At 40.1% G+C, this 21,960-nt stretch overlaps 1 protein-coding gene across 1 annotated transcript in view; it reads right to left on the bottom strand.

Moving 5' to 3' along the window:
* Positions 1-353: 353 nt before the first annotated feature.
* LOC139742742 (uncharacterized) overlaps positions 354-21,960 on the bottom strand; it is a 48,418-nt gene continuing 26,811 nt past the window's right edge. The window contains exons 3-8 of the mRNA XM_071653266.1: positions 16,554-16,722; positions 10,886-11,006; positions 9,716-9,801; positions 5,824-6,043; positions 4,490-5,340; positions 354-3,622 (exon numbers count right to left, since the gene is read on the bottom strand). Coding sequence (XP_071509367.1) covers positions 3,569-3,622; positions 4,490-5,340; positions 5,824-6,043; positions 9,716-9,801; positions 10,886-11,006; positions 16,554-16,722 — 1,501 coding nt within the window. The 3' untranslated portion in view covers positions 354-3,568. The remainder of the gene's footprint in view (positions 3,623-4,489; positions 5,341-5,823; positions 6,044-9,715; positions 9,802-10,885; positions 11,007-16,553; positions 16,723-21,960) is intronic.

Raw genomic sequence — 21,960 nt, 5'->3', positions numbered from 1 at the left:
GGGGTCTCGACCATTTACAGCACCAGTGTAGCTCCTTCATTATTTATATTCAGTGCGAAAAGAAGAGCAATCGTGGACGTAGCTATACAAGTGTCAACGTGCGTGTTTATTGCCGAGCTTTCGGTCCCGTTAGGACCTTCATCAGGGCTTATTAATGGCGGATATAAAGGCTTGCGGTGGTGTCTGTGTGGGTTGAGTGTGTCTGTTCGTGATTATATATATATATATATATATATATATATATATATATATATATATATATATATATATATATATATATATACAAGATTATACCTTTCTGTTTTTCATGTTTTCTAAAGGTATCTGACACAGCGTGAGAAAACAACAATCTTTTCCTGAATGATTGCATTTCTACATGTTCTTTATTGAAAGGCTCTTGTACGAAGTGTTGCATAACAGTTATAATAATAACAAGTTTACCAATGTACATCCGGTTTACAAAAATATATCATACATTATAAGATTAAAGACATATATAAAATATATCATATCTTTTGAAATCCACATTAAATAGTGTAACTGAAATAGCACAAGAAAGATCTCATTTGAATGAACAAACCGAAAGGTATATGAACTAGATACGCGCTTCTCAAACCCATCCCAACCTATAGCTGCTCTCACGCAGTCCAGCACCCGGTCCCGATATATAACACGTGCTCGAGATTCTGAGTAGTAAGGAAGTAATGTTGATACTTAATGTAATCTATTCCTACTTTCTAACACTGCAGCCCTTAAATTGACCCCAAATAAAGCAATAGCTGCTAACGCATCATGGATTCATACAGAAAGATCTCATGATCTCAAACTCTGACACCCTTTTGCACGATAGAAAGGGGATCCAATAACTTAAAGTAAGAATCAAACACTACTGCATGGAGTCGTCAAGATAAAATTATATTAACGTAGTTAACAATCAAGTACGCAATGTTATTGACATCGATATTGACATGATAAAAGTGCGCCGCCAGCGGGCATAAATAATCATTTGTTGAGACATGATGACCTATCTCTACTACACACTCTGAGGCAGTCATGTTTCATGTATTGTCTTTGCCGCTATCACAGTCGTGTGTACAAATCGTCATTAAACAATGTCAAATTTCTGTGTACGATTGAATAGTCTTTTACCGGTCGTCGTGTGTTCTGATTCTGACCTCGATAATCTAAAGGACTTCGTCTCTTTCTTTACGCTCGAGGTATAGGAAGGACATTCGAGATCCTGATTACAACATATGTATAAATAGAACATTTACTATTATGTTATAAAGCAAGCTTTCTTTTTGCAATTCATACAATCACTTAATTATTTAGTATAGTCTCATTTCAAGTGAAAAGAAATGATACCTAGCAAAATAAATCCAAGTCTCTATCTGCCAGAAAGAGACATTATAGTATAGAATCATTGTTGGTAAAGTTCCATTCACTTGTAATTCTGCTTTGAAATTGCTTGCACTATCACATTATTGCTCAGAAATTTGGCAGCCGACACCATGAATCGATTACTGTATTAAAGTACACTGAACATAGCACCAAAACAGAAACACAAAAAGTAGTAATCATGTAAATCAAGAATGCTTGATAAAGATAAAGTTTGTGCTCACTTTCTGATTTTGCAATGGACCGGAGATGTATAATTAAAATTGCCTGTTTTGAGTTGTGAATCACCAATGGCTTCTTACGTGCGATGTCCATTATATCAAGAACACCTTGACCGTCAGAACATTTACACGAGTATCCCCAGAAGTGGTGTTTGACAAAGACAAAACGATACAAGTCTTTGTAGTTTGAGTTGTCATAATCATACTTTATAGCTGGGCCTTTGTTTTTCCAAGACCTCAGTCCAAGATGTCAGTTATTTAGTAAACTTAACCTCAAGAGCACAATTTGAAGGTCTATGAAGGACAAGGATATTTGTTTCAAGACCATCATAAATTTCCGCAGTACCAGTAACGTGTGCGTTGTATCCTCAGAAAACAACGAAACGCCACTTGAACCTAAGACAGTAATTGTGAATCAAATTGACAATGACGTTTGTCTTCGGACAGTTTCAAAATAAAGCTTTAATCTTAACACAAAGACCGTGTAACTAAAGAAAAGGTAGAAAAAATAATTAGTAAGGTACGAATTCCAAAGCTTAAACCACAGTTACTTTTTTGTTATCACGCGAATTCTGATTATTAATTGCAACATAGTATCCCTACAACCAAATGGCCTACAAAGGCAGCTGTTAAAGCTCAAATCAGCGTCGCTCCTATTTCAGACGTTACCGTTAACATGATTAAAGCGATCAAATAAAACACTGTTCGACCACTGGAGACAGGATTTTCCTGCAGAAAAAAAGCGTCAATATGTTCATTACAGACCTACGATTGAACCAGGATATCATACAAAAAAAGAAGAAGAAGGAAATCAAATGCCGTATTCTGGTATCCAGTCGAACAAACTCAACTTCCTCGGTACAGCATGATGCTCTTGGCAAGTATGTTTGTCATGTTAATGTAATCGCCTCAAGTTTTTCCTTTGACGAAGCGTGCACATCAACACGCACTTGATATTCCATCCTTACTGTTCCACGCGTTCGCTAAACAAGATGTACCACTCTCAAACTACATTTAATCTCATAGTGGATCCTGATGAGAGACTAAATTAATATAATATGAAGAAACATCACAACTTTAGAAATTGAGGTATAAGACTACCCGGTACGTTGTAGATGTATATATTTTGCATGACACATCACGAATTTCACAACGTTTATTGCATGCAGTTCATCTTAAATAGAGCACCATGAATGTTACAAAGTACACGGATGTACACTTAATGATCGTGTGCTGGCAATGGCGTCGCAACCAGTCAATTGAGCGTTTGTAGCACGGGGATAAATTCCTCTTTCATGGAGTTTGAGTAAGGACTTATGCTTGTACAATATCATTGCTAATACAACTCAACAAGAGAAGATATTTCACAAGAAGTGGATGTTTGAAAACGTAGGTAAATGAGCCTCCGAAACTTTGCATCATCTTAGAAATAAATTGAATACGAATACAATTACTGTTTGTTTGGCTGTTTTTAAGTTGGAGAATAACTCGAGCTAGATAAAAGAAAGACGAGATATATTCAGACTTGGGAACAATCATTGACAGTAACCAATCCAGCGACGACGACGATAAGTTCAAAGTAAACGTAAAATTTTCCGTGATCCTTTCATCTATTCATTTCACAAGTGTGTGATCGAATGTCATCCATCGCCCGTTGCCTGTTGTCACGTGGATTCTTCATCAGAGAGCACGCTGTCACTCCCTTCTTTCAGTCGATGGTAAACAGGGACTGAGAACCAAGTTCTGCAGACCCTCCCTGAAGTCCACAAGCGCAGAGTTGTTCTTCACACCATACACATAGCGTCTGCTGCTAGGCAGTAACATAAATTAATACGCAAAACAGCCAACAAGGGCATGTGCCAGGTTAAAAATGCACGGTTTGCTGTTCACGAGTTGCACTGTCCACTGTGTCCAGTTTGATTTTGTTTCTCTCGCTTTAGGCTCTCGCCTCAGACGTCCCAGCTTGCTTGTTCCAAAGCCCGCTGCGCGATCCTTTCAAATAACTGTTTGGAAACGAAGGGACAGAGAAGGACAAAAATTGTCATTGTACTCAGTCGTCACGACATACGCCGTCACTACATATTTCGGTTAAAAAAAAGAATAAACCGTGCGGCGACATGATTTGCCAAAATAAACTTTTGAGGAATTAGAAACAAGAATTTGTCAGTATGACCAAAGAGGTTGTCGAATACCACGAAAAAGAGTTTAGAGCGCAACTTAAAAACGACAACCGAAAATAGGTTTGATTAAAATTTGTCTCATCAAATCTTCTCTTGTGTAATCGAATCTTTATTCAGTTGAAAGATTTCCAAGCCAAACTACATCGTTCGAAAACGAACGAGAAAGGTGGCAACTGATCCGCTTTTCAGTGATGAAGACAGAGGCTATTCGATTACTGAGTCACTGCACTCTCATTCGTTGTAAGTATAATTATTTCGATCTCCTTTTATTGTTTGTGAAGGTCTCAAAACAAACGAGAGATCTCAACCTACAGATTATCGACCACAGTCTCTGACAGAGCCAAGGGTTACAGTTAAAGAGAGCCAACGTACTTCTAAAGTCGATTTGATTAGCTTATAAATCTTTGTGTTGCAAATGTTAAATTGTGTTTCAGTACCGTAAATCCCTTTCTCTCGTTGATTGTGTGTCAATGTCGTGAAGTGGTGTATAATAGCTTCCCGACCTTTCCTCTTTCTCCTCCCATAGTATCCCACCTGGTTAATCACCCTCTAAAGATCACCCATATCACCCTAAAAACTCAAGACTAAATCCATTGTGGAAACGTCACAAACTATAGACAAATATAGTGGAGAAAAGGCGTATTGATTGAAGGTGTATTGATGGACACTGGCATAGAAAAGAGTACGTACCTCAATGTCCCGTAAGACGTCTTCGCTGACCTCTGTTCTGATCGCTTTCAGTCTTTGGCCAGTCTCAACGGATACCATGGTGTTGTGATTTCCATCCGGCGACGAAAGCTCGCCCTCTACGTTCGCATAGCCATTGGTCGTAAGGGTCAACGACTTGTTCGAGTTAATGTCCACCTCGTCGGCTATGCCGGAATCGAACGACTTTGACTTGTCACGGGTCTCCGGGTCCAGCATACTGTCCGTCTCGGTCAGAGACAGCCCCTTGGAGAAATCGTGACGTCCAACGACGGGACTGTCTAGGCTCGATGATGAGTCCGTGCTGCTACCCGCGGTGCTTCTACTCAGCTTGGGTGCATGGAGCGCGCGGGGTAGGGGCGCGGTGGAATCCTCCGCAGACAGTTTCACAGTGGCGGGAATTTCGCCCATTGGCTGGGTGGACTCTGATGTGGATGTGCTATCCGCTGCGGACACCTTCCTGGTGTCGCTGCACAGGCTCCCGAGGCTGTCGCTGCCCACGGAGCTGACGAGCGACAGTTTTCTCTCTTCCTCCTCGTCTTCGGCCTCTTCCGAGATCAAGTCGAATCTCGGTTTGCTGCCACCTATCGGAGGAGTTATGGATGAGATGCCTTTGACAATCTGCTGCAGGGCTTGTTGCGCGGCCTTTCGATGCTTCTGCAGCTTGCGCTCCTGTTCCAAGATCTTCAACTCCACTTCCTTCTTTTTCTTGATCGATTGGAGGCGCTCTTCCTGCTTCAGACTCCTCTCCTGTGATTCCTTCTTGACGTCCTCCAGGCGCGCCCTCAGTTGTTCAAGCTGCTCCTCCAGGATAGCCTCTTCTTCGTCCTTCTGGTCTGTGTAATGATAGGAGTATAAAGAACAATCTTTCTTGTGTTTGTCTCAGAGTGAAGACAAGGTTTCTTTGTGATAATGGTGTATTGCCCCATGGTGTAATGGTGTAAATGCCCTATCGAGCTTTGACTGTCAAGACCGAAAAGTCTTTATCAGATACTACTGTACATGCCATGCTGGCTAGTATTGCAGGGGTAGATTGCTTTCAAGGAAATAGAATGTCAAGAAGTAATATACTAGTATTTGTAAAGATATTTTAATGACAAAACTGACAAAGTGATTTAACATGGCATTCAAAATCAACCAAAAAACTTGTATTTTGTTTTAACACATCTTCATTATCATTTGGTTGCATGACATCAAGTATAGAAAGAGACTTACAACATAATAATAAGCTAATCAAAGCTACGTCTGAACAAGAAGAAAAGTTAGGCTTGGTTCAAGCCGCTGTGCAGCAGAGTGAATAGGCGGACACCCTTGCTTACCTGCGACCCCCTTCCTCCGTTTTCGCTGCTTCCGCTGCTGCAGCAGTTTGCGCTCCACGGCGTTGATCTTGACGTCCGCGGACATCCTGCGCTGATTGAGGATGGTGTTCACCCGGAGCATCTCCATAGCCTCGGCTTCTTCTACCCGCTCGTACTTGTCTGCAATGATCTGTTTCCGACGCTCCATGATCGGCGACGCGTCCGAAACGTCTGACGAGGACTGCAGTGGGAGAATTGTGGAGAATGACAATGACATTAACTTCAGAGCTAAGTAATCATAAGTGAACGGAAACCGCCTAAGTCACTGGAAAAGTGATAAATCAATGAGCGTGGATGGAACCCATGCAACCCTCTAACTCACTGAAAAATTATTACTATTGGACCGTCATCATTGTAGATTTGAAAACAAATGGATGACGATGGGATATGCAACAACAATAATCACGGGTGAATGGGACTCGGGTTGCTTCATCACAAGAGGGGGAAAGCCCCACAAACATCATTCACAAAGGTCATCGAATGTAAATGGAACACACCTAACGCATGGGGGGGGGGATGATCAGGTGATCATCATCATGATTATTGTTATCATGAATAAAGGTTAGATGGAAGGAGTGGAGACCGAAGGATAAACTGGATCGTCAAGAACTGAAACAATCCAAAACTTGCACAAAGTTTCAGAAAGGGACATGAGAACCGATGGAAGGAAGGTAACACAACTATTTAGCATGTTCGATTCAGCGTAGACTCTGCATTTTACGGATGTATGAAAACGCATAAATTGATGTCAGATGGAGAATGACGAAGCCTTGGAGTAGGACATAGCGTCCTTCCACCCTCAATGATAGTTGGTAGAGAAAATGGTGGAAAGCAAAGTCACTTCATTATGTGCTATTGGGCAAATTCCTTGCTAGTGAGAGATCCGCGCATTTCCCTTCTAACTTCAAAGCCACCTTATACTAAAGCTCATCTTCCATTGTTCAACGATACGCAATAAAACACGAGCACTCACAAAACCCAAGAAGTTTCACACTGACGAGGGGTAGAAGTTAAAGCTGCTAGCAAAAGCACTGAAAGGAGCCATTGAAAACATATTTGTAACTACTCCAGGGCAGCAAATTTGTCGAATGCTGAAAAAAAAAATACAAAAGCATCCAATCTTCAAGTTCTTTAAAGGTCCTCGTCTGCGTCTTCATCTGACGATGTTCTGGACACGTACGGTACAAAATCCTTTCAAAGTGATCGCGGTGAAAGCTTTGCAATACACTATGGCACACCTGCCAAATCAGAAGAGTTGCTAATTTACCTGAAGCTGAAGATTGTAGTTTACAGAAGAAAAACAAAATCTCCCCGCAAGAGCAAAGTGTATTAATTCCGCAAGAGAGAGGGAGAGCATCCACTTGACCGTTCGATTTTGCTGCTTGCAAAGCAGTCTGCGACACATCCAGTTTGCTTGTGAAAATAATCACTGAGCCCTCGTGCCTTCGCTCCGATTTTCCTTCGAGCGACGTGCTGTGAATTCGCCAGGGTTTTGCAAAGTGGCTGATCACACCGCTTCACGGGCTTCCGATTCGTCAATTATGATTTTATCCTGTACGCGAGTCCTGTGATTCATATCATTCGTGGAATCGAAAAAATTCAGAGTTCGTGCGTCCATGTCACGAACGGACATTTCTCCACCTGCCATCCTTGACGCATGATCGGCACGCGCGCACTCGTAGCAGGATGTTGACGGCAAATTTCGCCGAAGTACAGGGCGCCCCCATTTTGTCGTCTGATATCATAACTTTTGCGCGGAAAATGTTGCGTGTGACGTGTTAATTAGGGTTGTCAAGGATGATGAAAGATCGTGCGCATCAAAACATTCAAACCTCAGCGAAGTTTATCAAGCAGAATACAACAAAACAACAGAGATCACAGGCGCGTCGACTGCTAGGTACTGAATCACTGCATTCTCGAACCCTTCAAGGAACTCGATGCAGCCTTGATTAGTTTTATCCTGGCACCACAGCGGACACTCCTATTTCTGCTTATAGAACTATCGAGAGGAATGCGGCCCGAACAATCGGAAGACTTCTAATAATAGCGAATTTAAACGGAACTACACATCGGGCAAACAGCGCAGGAATGGAGAGCGAAAGAGAGCAAGATAGGAAGAGAGAGAGAGAGAGAGAGTGCGTGTGTGTGTGTGTGTGTGTGTGCGTGGGAGGGGGAGGGATGGGAGGGTAACAGTGTACGTGTGTACACTGTGTTTACCCCCTTCCCTGCAGATCAATCTTCCGTCATTCGGGTAGAATGGTTGATCACCTGGGATTGTGACGTCATCAGCGGTTGTCCCACGTTGAATTTCAGGGGTTCAAAGGAAGTGATGGTTATTTGAAATTGTATTTCTTTAGGAAGTCAGCGTGACACATTAAAGGGGACAGGAGGATACTGGGAAAGGCGATACAGGTAAATCATGAGTTTGTTTACAGGAAATTATCTTTTTTTAATCGCTTTATACACCGCCATAATTTATGACAGTGTAGCAAAGCCAAGAATAGTTTAATGTGGACATGGCAGTTGACGACGTCAGTTATGTTGGGCATACATGTTAACCCTGCATCACAAAACCATCAAAACCACCATACGAGGATTTTTAGTTAAAGTTTAGTTAACAGAGCAGACTCTAAGCTTTGACATAATTATAATCCTATCCAAGCGCTGAAATTTAGAGACAGATTATGCAATCATGTAGCTCTCCTTAACCATGTCGACACGAACTCAGACGTTTGATAAAACCTTCGAAACTTGATGCAGTTGAATGTCTGCGTCTTGCGATCTAAACGCCATCATACCGTTTCACGATATCTTTAACCCTAAAAGGGCCGGGGGGGGGGGGCGGAATCCGCCCCCCCCCCCCTCGACGTTTCGCGCTATAATTCTGTAACGCGAGAAGGCCTCGTCGCGAGGCTTCTTGACTTTGTTCGTTTGCGAAGCCACGCCCATTTTTGTAACGGAATGTCACCCCAAAACGGGCACAATTTTGTGATTTTGTGTACATTTCCTATGGAAAACAGTGCTCTGTCATGAAAGTCATAGAAACCTGATTATTTTTATAATTAATCACTTTCATTGATTAGTTTTGTGCTAATTATGGTAGAAAAGTGGTCAGTGACAATTTCCAATGAAAAAACAAAGAAAAAAGGAAACTTGAAAAACAAAGAACATAAGAAATAAAACAATAAAATACATAAGAATTGAAATGAGTTTTGGAAGTTTTTGTGGTGTACAATTGTTGAATATGCTAAAACAGATTTACAGATCGACTCTCAATGCTTTTAATTAGGCTAAAATATGATCTTGAGCTTAATTTGCATAATTAATTAAAATTAGTTGTTTCTCTTATGACACAATCTTGTAGATTATGACCGACTCTCATCCATCGCGATCGCACCACCGATAGATCTGGGGGGGGGGGCGGAATCCACCCCCCCCCCCCCCCCCCCCCCCCCCCCCCGAGCATAGCCAAAAAAGCCCGGCCCCTTTAGGGTCGCCGTGTGAGTTAGAAGAGAGAACGCCCACAACTTGTTAACCTAGCACGATACATATATCGTGCAGGGTGAATAACCCATCTGTATGTTGAAAGAGGCAAGGGGGGGGGGGGGGGCTATGGGATAACCTACTCAGATATCCCGGTCACGAGGCTCATACAAACTGTTTGCAAAACTTTTCCAGGACGGGAGCAGTTTGATATTAGTTCCCCCTCCCCCATCCCCCCCCCCCCCCCCCACAACTAGGTTATTCCTATTGGCAACCTGTCGATACACAATATTGTCACCCCGATTTGTCCGGCATTTTGACACGGTAGACCTGAGATGATTAAAGTAGTATACCAGGACCCCTAACTCACCCCGGATGCTCTGTTCCCATCGCTGAGTTGTCCTTGTGGGTCAGACGGATCCATCTCGATTGAGGGCGTCGTCGAAAGTTTCTCATCTGTCCAAACAAAATAATAAACAAAGAAAATGAAGAAAAAAACACACACATGATTATTTGCATCATATCTTAGCTTATTTTCAGACGGGTGTATCCACAAAATACACATTGAAAGTTCTATAAAAAAACATGCAGATATACGTAAGTTAGGTTATGATGATAAATCCATAGTAATGAGAGTTATTACTCTGTATCCTCATCCTACCATTTGCTTATTTACAACATAGTCAAAGTCTCATTACCCTTTCTTACGTGGTTAAATGTAAGATATTAACTAGTCCAGAGTGCTGATCCTTGACTGCACATGCTGTATTTCGTTCATGGTCGTCTCCTCTCGGCGGATTTGCTATTTTACGAACACTATACGTCTACAATAATGCAATTTCGAGGAATAAGACCAAATCGACTGAAACAAGTCAAATCTTCTCAAATAAAATCACATAAAATCAACTATTTAATTTTGAATTATATCAAAACCAGTTATGGTGTAAGTTCTCATTCATCAAGGTAACGTTCAATAAATCAGACGAGCTGATGAAGCGTCCAGGATCGGACGTGAAACCGTTCTCGGAATTAAAACGGTAAGTCCAGATGAATTGATTTAAAGGGGCATTCCGGACGATTTTCATAATTTCACATCATGTAGTGCATAAATCGACAGCTCCATGTATAGATTTTTGGAATTTATTGTGGTCCTTGAGCAGAGAAACCAATAAATTGAAAATCTTAAACAAATTACACTGAACAGTGTTGATGACATCAGAGCCTCATATATTTCAGAAATGTAGCAGTGTAATTCCATTACAATACCACTTGCTCAACAAGTTCACCTGTGAAAAATCTATGCACGCCTTCTTCTTTTGTTCTGCTTCCTTGAGCCCCAACTCATGCATTCTTATGGTGAGGCTGCTATGTCATCATCCTTGTTCATTGTAATTTGTTATAGATTTTGAAAACATTCTCATTCTTCATCCCAATCACTAAAAATTCTGAAACTCTATACTCAGTTTAACTGATTTATAATTGTTCAAATGTAAAAGTCTAAAAGTCATCCGGAGATCCCCTTTAAATCCGAACCACTTACTGCTCGAGTTGAGGTCCGACGTTCCATTCCTCGACGCTTTCTTGCAGCTTTCCGTGATTGCTGCCATCCAGGCTATTCTCTCCTCAAGGCTCTCGCACAAAAACTGCGTCGAAATAATCCGCTATAAGGAAGGAAGCAAGCAAAATAAACAACATGTCGATTAAATCTCCCGAATAGCCGAAAAGGTAAGGTGATGAAAAACTATGTATTAAATGCAAATATTAGCTGTGTGTCATATTTCTGTCAGTACTCAATGTCAGGGGTGTACTTTTTAATGTGTTTTCGTATTTCTCTACTTTGTCTTTTGGTATAGGATGAGGTAAATTTCTACTGCATGTCGTGAGTTTTATGTAAAGCGTAACCTTTGCGAAGGCAAATAATGAGAGCGCTAACCGCAGAATACTGCAATGTTTACGCGAAAGAGAAGTGTTTCTATTTTACAATCAGTACTGCAGTCACTATACCTGCATGGCTTATAGTGACGCTGTACAAAAATGAGACACACTAGTGCGCTGCCGCTTTGAGCAGCTGAGTATGCGTGTACCATGCACACGAAAGTGTCAATCCCTTTTATGAAGGTACTGAAAGGTCCGGTCTTAAACCTAGACTAAGTGAGAATGGTTTTATCGTTTGGGAACAGAGGGGGACCCTACCGAGGAGTGGACATCGCTCTATCTTTGTAAGATATGACAGTGTTACTCTTCATCATTGCTAGGGATGTGATATAGTATACCCCCGTGACCAATGTTTATTAGTAGACATTAGGTAACCCCGACCTTGCGAAGGCAATACCGTCATGTGCATAGACATTGCTACTCTAACACAATGATGTCGAGGGGGTTAAATTCCTTCAATAAGAATAATATTCATCGCTCATCAGGGCCCTCTTAAAAATGGAAGAAGCCGGCAGAGAACGCGAATGCTTAGGCCTCTCATAGTAATATCTGGTCAGCGAGAGTTGTCAAATTGTGTCATCTTGCAGCCCGCGCGCGTCGCAAACGCAAACAAAGTACGATTGGCTATATGTATGTAAATTATGCATACAAATTACCAAGGACATGAATTGTACTATTGTCATGCGAAAGAGACCACCCTAGCAAGTCATAATAGTCATTCCCAATACACAGAGTTTCAGTTTCCCACTAGTGTTTGTCCCATAGGACAAACTGATGTTTCGCTCAGTAACGATTAGTGTTGACGCTGTCTTGTGGCCAAGTCAAATACCCCGGCAATCAAATCGAAAACCAGATAATCGCCATATCGTAAAAGAAGACAAGGACACGTGGATTGCACGGACCAAGGCATGCGGCCTTCGTCAGTCATAATCGCAAGCACGGAGAATGTTGAATGCGCGTGCGTTATTTCCTGTGTCCGATAATCGGGTTCGTTCTGTCGGCCATTGAGGGTTCAATGTCACTCCATTCAAAAGTGTACGGTCATACGGACATGGCGATTGATCGCAACAAAAAGACACATAAGGATTGAGTTGGGTTTTTTTTTGTCACATGATTCGTGTGGAATCTGTTGTCCTACAATGGCGTGAGTCATCCGTGAAATTGATTTGTTCTTGCTCACTGCAGGGAACAATGCAAATCTGAACACTTGACGCGATAATACAGAGGCAGCATATATGGCTTGATGTGATAAGGCTTAATTACACTGGGAAAATTTTCCAAAAGAGGCTCATACACCTTCTAAAGAACAAACAAAAGGCGGAGGGGATCCGATGAACTACACAGTGATATCTATCAGAAAAGGTGTCAACACGCCCAATTGACAAAAATGCAAACAAACAACGTAAAAAAGAGCTTGGCAACAAAGCAGGATCTCTGGACATGATGCATGTAACAATGAGGAAATACCGAGTCCTTCAGCTATGTCATCAGCGTCACCATCATAAAAAAAAAAAAAATGCTTTTATGAATTAATTTACTACCCTGCTAAAAATTGCAGAGAGGTGTGGTTGGTGATCTGGCAGTGAGGAAAACGGAGACAAACGACACCATAATAGCAAGGGAAAAGCGAGACAGGGATATAGAAAAAAAGAGAGGAAAAGATGAACATTGACCTACTGATCAAAGTAGCAGCAGGCAATGTAAATGAATTATTGCCGTATATGTCTCTCTTCCTCTTTTAACCCGCTTCATTCGGGAACCAGATGCACGACCTGCGTACAGGCCTACTGGGATTATCATAGCTCGGCGAAAAGAAAAAGGGGGTTAACCCGTTGAGGACGAGTCCCGAGTATACTAGGGCAGCGGTCTATGGGAAATGCGTGTTGTAGCAAAATCAGTCTGTCCTCAACGGATCCCTTTGGGACAGCCACCCAAAAATTGTTATCTATACAAGGAAGCTCTATAAGCCAATAAGTCTAAATAAGGGCGACTTTTTTGATAGGGGTTGAATAAAAAAATGAAGCCTGGACTCATTTTACAGCGAATAATTTGATAATTCTTCTCATATTAAGCCTTACAAAAAGTTTGAAGAGAAATCAAAATTGTATGTGTTCCTTTATCTCCGTTCCATTCCATTTTCCTTCATCCCGTAACCCTAATCTTATAACCCCGGGTTAGGTTTAGGGTTAAGTGTCCCCGTTTTTAGGGTCCCCGGAGGACTCAGTAGTTCACTGGAAGTACTAGTAGTCATCGAAAAACTTTTATGTGACATAAAAATATTAAAGGAAAATCCATATTTTCCCGAATGTCATTCTAATTATACTCAAAGATATATTGGAATCTACTGAAATATGATTACTTTGGGTGGCTGTCCCAATAGGAAATTGAAAGAGTTGCAGGAAGGCAAAGAAATGGTATAATTAGAAAGGCAACCTGCTCGTATCTTACCACCTTACACGAATGACTGGACAATCCAAATCGTCAGTCCCTCGTGAACTTGGAATGTCGTTGTTGATAAACAGACAAAGTCACCATCACATTGCACATTGCCTTGGACTTGGAGACCTGATGGACTGCAGAAACTGTTGGCTATTAAACACAATAAACCCGGTTGTCAAACCGTCAAGCTTGAAAGAAGTGTTACGTTGCAGCAGAGCAAAGTTGGGATAACCTGTCAGTTTCCTCGAATCTTGTAGCGAACCGACGGAGTCTACACTCAAAATGTATGGTCACGAGCGGGATCGCCACACAACCAGTTTACTGATACTGTATAGACGGTCTACAGAATGATAGCATCTATTATGTTTTCTTATATCCAACACACAGTCGCGTCTATACGCAGGTAGGCAAGCTCGAAACGTCATAAAAGAGAAGAGAATTTCCCCACTGTTTCAAAGTCCGGGTTGGGAAGGAAGAAGTAGCGGTTCCTTGGCTAAAGCAGTAAACAAATCGTAAACCACAACCGAAAAACCAACTCTGAAGTGACTTCCTTCACGAAGAGTGTGTGAATTCATTTGCAAAGCAACACATGTATGCAGCGCCGCCGAGTGAAGTATAAAGAATCTAGAACAGAACGACAGCAACATCAACACCAACAACAATACTTCACGCCTCAGTTTTGTCACGCCTCGATAACCTCCAACTGTGTCGTTTTCGCCTCATGTCTATCGACATAAACTTGTTTTTCTCTCCTAAATTTCTACTTTTTCTCAGGCGTTCTACATTTTTCGTGTCCCCTCTACAACAATGGAAGTGTTTGCCGACCGTGTAAGAATCAACTTGTATGTGGGTTTATTTTTTTGTTTTCTTTCATTTTTTGCGTTTTAGGCAAACAATGCCATTTTCACAGGTGTAACCTTGACATCGATTTCTTTTGCGCTCGTTGGGGTTGAGTCAAAGTAGGTTTACTGCTTACTTACCACAACCACTATCATTAAAAGAAAAATCTCATGATAATGCTGAGAGTCTTATGATAGAGTTTTAAAGATACTACGAGATTAAAGGGACAGTACAGTATTGGTGGAGATGAAAATTGGCTTTAACTTTTTATACCAAGAAAACACTTATGATAAAGTACAGAGCATACCATTTCAAAAGGAATTCAAAGTTTATTTTGATGAAAATCGGGTTTGGAATGACTGAAACATCCAAAAACAAAGTAAAACAAAGCGATCGTGATAAAGTGTGGGTCCCACACTTTATAAGAATCACTCTTTTTTTTGATATCTCAGCCATTTTAAAACCAATTTTTATCAAATAAACGTTGAATTCCTCGTAGAATTACATGCTCTTTCATATTTCATAGGAGGTTTCTCATTATCTCACCAAAAAAGTTAGAAACTTGAAATTAGGTCTCAACCAAAACTGTGCGATCCGCCATTGATTTTGTTTATCGCATATTACACGGGTGATCAGTACTGATAGAAAAAAAAAGTGAAAGTAAGTTGATAACGCCATGATGACGAATTCTTGAGACTTTTTTTTTCAAAATTGCAGTTAGACAAAATAATTTAACGTTCACTATGCAATTTCTCTTATCTCCCCTGTAAGGTGCTAGCCAACAGACAAGGTTTTTATATGATTGTGCAACTGTCTAAACAGGAACGATGTATACACTGATACGAAAACAGGTAGCACGGGTGGGTTGCTTATAATAATGTGGGGCATAACAACGTTTACAAGCTCCTGAAAGTGCAAAGTCCTATAAACAGAAAAGGAATGCATTCTTAAGGAGTAGAAAAAAAGAGAAGCAAAACAGACATATAATAATTTGACATGTTTGGGGTATAAAGACAAGTGAAAGTTACTGTGTCCCCATCCCTTGCTTCAACCCTTAATTTAACCATTAAAATAATTATTGCTCACAAGTGTCGCAGCAGTTTATCAGCCGGGCAGCCGGGAACCCGGGGAGAGTTCTTAAGTTACTATTTTGAATTCAAAATTTCAACGATCAGAGGTCTAAGGATTATAAGTAAGGAATTTAATTTGAATATTGTATAGTTTTCACTTATGCTTGATGTGTGTTTAGTCCAAACACATTATCATATACGTATAATCATTTAAACGAAATAATAATCATGATAATGATTGAAATGATACAATAATAACAGCAATGGCTATAAAACAACAGTCATTAACATTACTAAAATCATTATGATAGCAGAAATGGATCTTCTGTTCATTTCTCTGTAATCTATATAGATTAGGCTTATAAGGAGGCACTGACTCAAAGTCTGTAACAGAACAATGAGAAAAATTTTACAAAAAGACCCTTATTGTTCGAAATTCTATAATGAATGCAACCACGCCACAGGCAAACATCCAAATAGTCCGCATAAAAAAACAACAACACTAAACCAAACAGAAGTGCATGGTACCACCCACATTATTGTCATTTAAGGCAAACGTACCAGGGAGTGTACAGGTGAGAATGGTTCATTAATCAAGTGCAAATGTCATCTGTGCAAGCACTGATCTTTACATGAAGTTCCTCTCTCACCCTTAAATTGGTATATAGATGATAACTCGTAAATAACTTTGTGCTGTTTCGACTGGACAGATATGGTACTCTTGCAATAGGAACAATGTTCTAACATAACTTGTAAACAATTTCACCGCCCACAAATTACATGTGTATATCAAACATAAAAGCCATAAATCCGGGAGAACCATATAGCTCTCATGTCATCTTACTTGTTATTATAGACTGAAAAAAAAGAGTGAGAGAGAGAAAGGAAGGGAGAAAATAAATTTTTACAGATTTTTCTACTCACTGGATGCTGTAACTCGAAGCCGAATTTCCCGCTCGTTTTCCCCGACGTCGCGGACCGGGCCGAGCCCGTGAGCACACCGTATCCTTCCAGCGCGATCATGTCTACGGTTTGCGAGTCCGTCGGCTTGCGGTAGAGATACAGACGCTCGTCGCTCAGCACGGTCCAGTATCTGCAAAGAGAGATATTGAAAATAATACAAGCACAAATCATTTGATTGAATTGAGTAACTAACAACCAGTGATATTACACAATCATGATGGTATACAGACTGACAGATAGGACTTAGACAGACAGAATAGAAAGACAGAATGAGAGCTATAAATAATTAGATAGATAGATAGATAGACAGATAGATAGATGGAAAGATATATATATATATATATATATATATATATATATATATATATATATAGATAGATAAATAGATATATAGGCAGATAAATAGATAGACGAACACATATATGAAGTATAGTTGTCAGGAGACGGTCAAACAGCAATATTACGAGGAACGACTCAAATAAGCGAGAATCTTCAACAGTAGTTTCCGACCAGTCCATTATGACAATGGCAATAATGTCTGTCACAAAGCTTGGTGTCATGAGTATTCCGATATAACAATGGTAGGCAGGTGGAGTACTACGAGTAAAAGATACTGATGGATATTCAGAGGTAATATACATACCTAAATCTGTTGAGAGAACGTTTTTCTTTACACGTAGCATTCAGAATTAATACAAGACTACAGACAGCAAGATATTAGCAGATAAAGTATAGCAGATCCACGTTCACGTGGAGTAGGGCCTACTTCAGACTCTTGGGTACACTATCCACGGTTTGGATAGAGCACAATATCATTTTTGAGAGTGATAATTCGCCCTGTCGTCTTCATGTACCGAAAACTTGCGGTCGTGACAGAAAGTTAAACTCCGAGAAAGAGCGGTGTCAAGGTCCGTTGCTATGATAGGAAGTGGTAAAAATCAAGACTCATCGATTGCGTTATCTGCAGATAGACAGAATGAATAGTCTGCCCAACAGTCGATCATAGGCCCTCTTAAAGTAATTGCTGTTATTTTGACACTAGAACACGTGTTATAATGTCTAACACCTTGATGGCAAATCTACAAGACGATCATTTTCGACATAATTCTGAATAATCATTCTCTTGAGACATAATAGCGTCCCGCATTATTTGATACATGCTTATGACGCATGACAGCCAATCGGCTACTTGGTTTAGTTATGAATGGATTAGGCATTACAGGACATATTATAAGGAAATGAAGAATATCAGAAAGGCATTAGATCGTTGCCAAGGTGACGGGTAATCGAATCACTCCTTTTTTCCCCTTTACTTCCCGCGACCAACAACACTGCCCAACCATGCCAAGACTGGCCGGACGTCGGGTAACGTATAAGCAGGTGGTAAGGTTACCACAACAACAAAACTATTCCTCCTTGTTTTCTGCGCGTGTTTGTGAGTGAGTGTATGTATGTGTGTCTTCGTGTGTGTTTTTCTCTTACACTGTCTTACGCGTTATGATCCGTAACTCATATCATAATGATACTTGCAAACAGGTAGTGTTTCTAAGCATCTAAGTAGGTCAGCGAAAAAGGAGGAGAAGCCTGTCCCGGAAATTAGCGAGGACAGTTCAATGACTCGACTGCGATACACTCACACCTCAATTTCTCGTATAACCTCTGCGCGATACGCATTATCCATCACGTTTTACTTAGGAATTTAGTAAAGTTAAAAAAACAACAACAATAACAACTATGTGGTTGCCAGCAAACATTCCAAGACTTAAGAACGATGCACTGCATTAATGCGTAATAATGTTCCCAATGCAACTGGAATTAGTTTCCTATGGTAGTTTGAATCAGTCTTACTTTCTTTCATCCGGGACTTCAGAAGTGCAAATGACGTCATAACCACAGGGATACAATACTGTGTTAAATTATATTATATCATATTATATTACATTGATTTATATCACATGATATTATATTATAAAGCGATATAAGACAATACCCAATCTCAATACTGAAGTATACGTGGATACTGATTACTTTTCTTGTGCGCTATTAACACTTCACAGAAAACATATTGGCATCATCAGAACATGGCAAGAGTTCTTTATTTTTCTTTTCTTCTTTTTTTTTAAGGGGGGGGGGCGATCAGAAAATCACGCGGGTCCACAGGAAATATTGTGTGAGTTTATTCCCTCTATTGCGATCTCGATCCACTTGCCCAAACAGGATGACAATGAAACATGAATAAAGCCTATCCCGCGCCAATTTTCCTTCAAGAAGGCGGAAGTTAGGCAAGTATCGCGGGGGATATGATAGTGCCTAATATGGGGGTTGAATGGCCTACGACCGCTGTTTCTGTAATAACAATCGTAACTCGACTACCTTATATCACTAGAGTATTATGCCAAACCAAACCAGCAAAAAGCGAAATTCGATAGATTGGGGAAAATAAAAACAAAGACCAATACTCTTCACACCTTTGCCACCTTGGCGCTGCCTGTTTTTTTCCCATACGTAATGACTCAAATTGTCAGATTATATTTTGTTTTGACAATTTTACATCTGGAGCGTTACTGCTAAAAAGCAGTGTCACCTAGTGACCTCGAACCATCGAAATCATTTCAGTTATGATCCTCTGCTCTAGACATTAACTGGTCCTGTTGGTGATAATACTCTTTCATCTTTGGTTATGGCAGGAACTGTTAGAACTGTTAAAGTTAAGCAATAACAATTTATAGGGAGCATGGAGATGAATTCAACGATTTGTGCACTCACTTTCAAAGAAGCAAAGGAAAAGCAATATCTGTATGAACTTGGCGTTGTCATTATGTCAACACGGTCAAGCTGGAAATATCTATTTTTTCATCACTAATATAAAGACAAGAGTTTAAACAAAATCTGGGGCAGATGAAATCCTCTTTGACGAAAGAGAAGAGCCTTCAGACAATCTATGTTCTTTGTGTATGTTCATTTGCATTGTTTTCCCCCAGTTAAGTTAATGCACTTCCTTGTGTTTCGCTTGTCTAAATAATGTACTTAATGTGCTTAATAATGTGCGAATGTGCCTTCCAAAGAAGGCCGTTCGAGTTTGCAAACGCTGATAATAAGCTTGTAAACTGACACTTTGTATCCATGAATACACTTCGACCTTAATGGTTTTAATTAAGTCACAATCTCTATTTTCACTGGCTGCTGTTCCTCATAGAAACAGTTAAATCAAGAAATATTCCAGTCTCAGAACGATGAATGAATGAATGAATGAATGAATGAATAAGTGATGAATGAATTAATGAATGAATAAATAAATAAATGAATGAAGGAATGAATAGATAAATAAATAAATGAAGAATGAATGAATAAATAATGAATTATCAATTCGTTATTCTTTAAATGAATAAACAAATAAATGAACAATATATTGCACTCATTGTTTCATGACATTGTTCAGTGAATAATGAATGGTTAGATAGATAAATAAGTAGAACAATAGATAAATGATAAACAGACAAACAAACAAAGATATAAACATCTGAATGAATGAATAGAAGGGTAATACTTGTTAAACAAAAAGGATGAACGAATGAAATGGATGCATTCATAGACATGTGAACAACTGATACACCCTGCATATCCCTACGTAGTTTCTCTGCAGGCTTATCTTATAATCTAGGCAGTCCCACTAAAAACAATTTAAATCGAGATAATGACCGGTATCGCATACAGTAGATAACGCATTTTCACCCTTGACCCCTCGGGCAGTCAGTGGTCAAAGAGAAGACATTGATCTATTCAGTTTTCTGGTTGACGGAAGAGGACCACATTAATTCACCGTCTCTTGCTTTTGTCTGTGTTATTTCTCCATCACACAAATATGTGGGGTTAAACGTCCAAGGCTTGACATATATTCCTAGACAGTATAATAATACAGAAGTGATGTATAACATATCACCTACATCAACGCGAGTTCATAATCCTTAATCTTATTTGCATCACAAAAAAGTGAGATCGGTCTGCGATTGGTGACTATACATTAATTTACGGATATTTCTGTCCAATTTGTGGAACATAGTATCGCCTTCTCACCGAAGATAATTTGTTTTCCTTGTGAAGGAAAGGAAGTATTAACGATAGTCGTCTGCAATGACATTACATTCGCAGCTTATCGGGATCTTCCTGCATGTCTTCGGAGTTATTTACTTATTTATTTATTTGAGCTGTAATGAGATTAACTCGTAAGAATGACTTTTCTTTTTTGCAGATACATGTACCTTGGATTTTCGCAGTTTTTCCGTCAAGTACTATACATCCATTCCTTGATTGAGTGAAAGAGCTAACCGACTATTTAATGCACTTAATTTAGCGTTACCAACTCCAAGACCGAGTAGTGCACGCATGTAATAATACTATAACATTTACACGGTGCAGGTTCTTTGGGTTGTCGTTTAGAAGTGCATTTCGGTCTTCAAGAGTTACAGCGCCACCTGTAGTTCAATACGGGTTAATCATCCATCGTGTTTCACAAGATAACCATAATATGCCCAGAATGCTTTTGTTCATCCAGGCAATAATAGCAATGATAATATAGACCATTATCATTAATCTAGCGAAATTCGTTTCTCGGCAGAGCAAGTTATCGAGCACAAGCCTTAATATCTGCAAAGATTATTACTTGGCAAGTTTTCACCTCTCTCTGAAATGTATGTATTATTATGTGTGTACTATACAACCATGAACGTTTTGATGTCGCACTAGGAGCTTGCGTTTGAAGATTGAATAGCTGGTAAAATTTATGAAATTTTGCGAAGCATATGCATCTTTACATTACGTGAGCGTGTTTTTTGGTTCTTTTCATTGGTTCAGACACCACGTTAAAGACATAGTACAGGACTGGAGGAAGCACAGCGTAAAATCTTTTTGCTTTGATATCAAAATAAATACTTTATCGGTCGAATATTCCTAAAGCTCTAAAAGGATTTGATTCGCCCAAGGTCTGGGGGAGGGTTTATGCAGGACTATTCCTTACTGACAGGAGGCTCTAGAAATGTGTATTTAGGGATGTATGAAACTTCAAGAAAGGAAGGTGGCAAGGGAAAAGAAAGTAGGTCATACATCTTTCAGCAAGCCTGGGATGTGTTGGTATCCTCGATGATATCATAAACTCAAAACTCATCCTTGAGCTCTTCAGCGGCATACATCAAAGTCAACCCATGGAATAGGGAGACACCCCCCCCCCCTCAAGGTCCATTAAAAGGGAACCTCCATATTTCTTATAGACCGATCCATATGCATGATATCCCCCTCGACTGGCTCGCGCCCGCCGCAAAATATCATTATAATGTATCATGCATTTAGCATACGCGTGCGCTTAGGACACCAA

This window comes from Diadema antillarum, unplaced genomic scaffold, assembly GCF_040938485.1.
Source record: "Diadema antillarum isolate AM-2024a unplaced genomic scaffold, OU_Dant_1.0 seq00001018_RagTag, whole genome shotgun sequence".
In the NCBI taxonomy this organism is placed as follows: Eukaryota; Metazoa; Echinodermata; class Echinoidea; order Diadematoida; family Diadematidae; genus Diadema; species Diadema antillarum.
The sequence above is the reverse complement of the archived record's forward strand: the minus strand, read 5'-3'. Positions and strand labels throughout refer to the sequence as shown.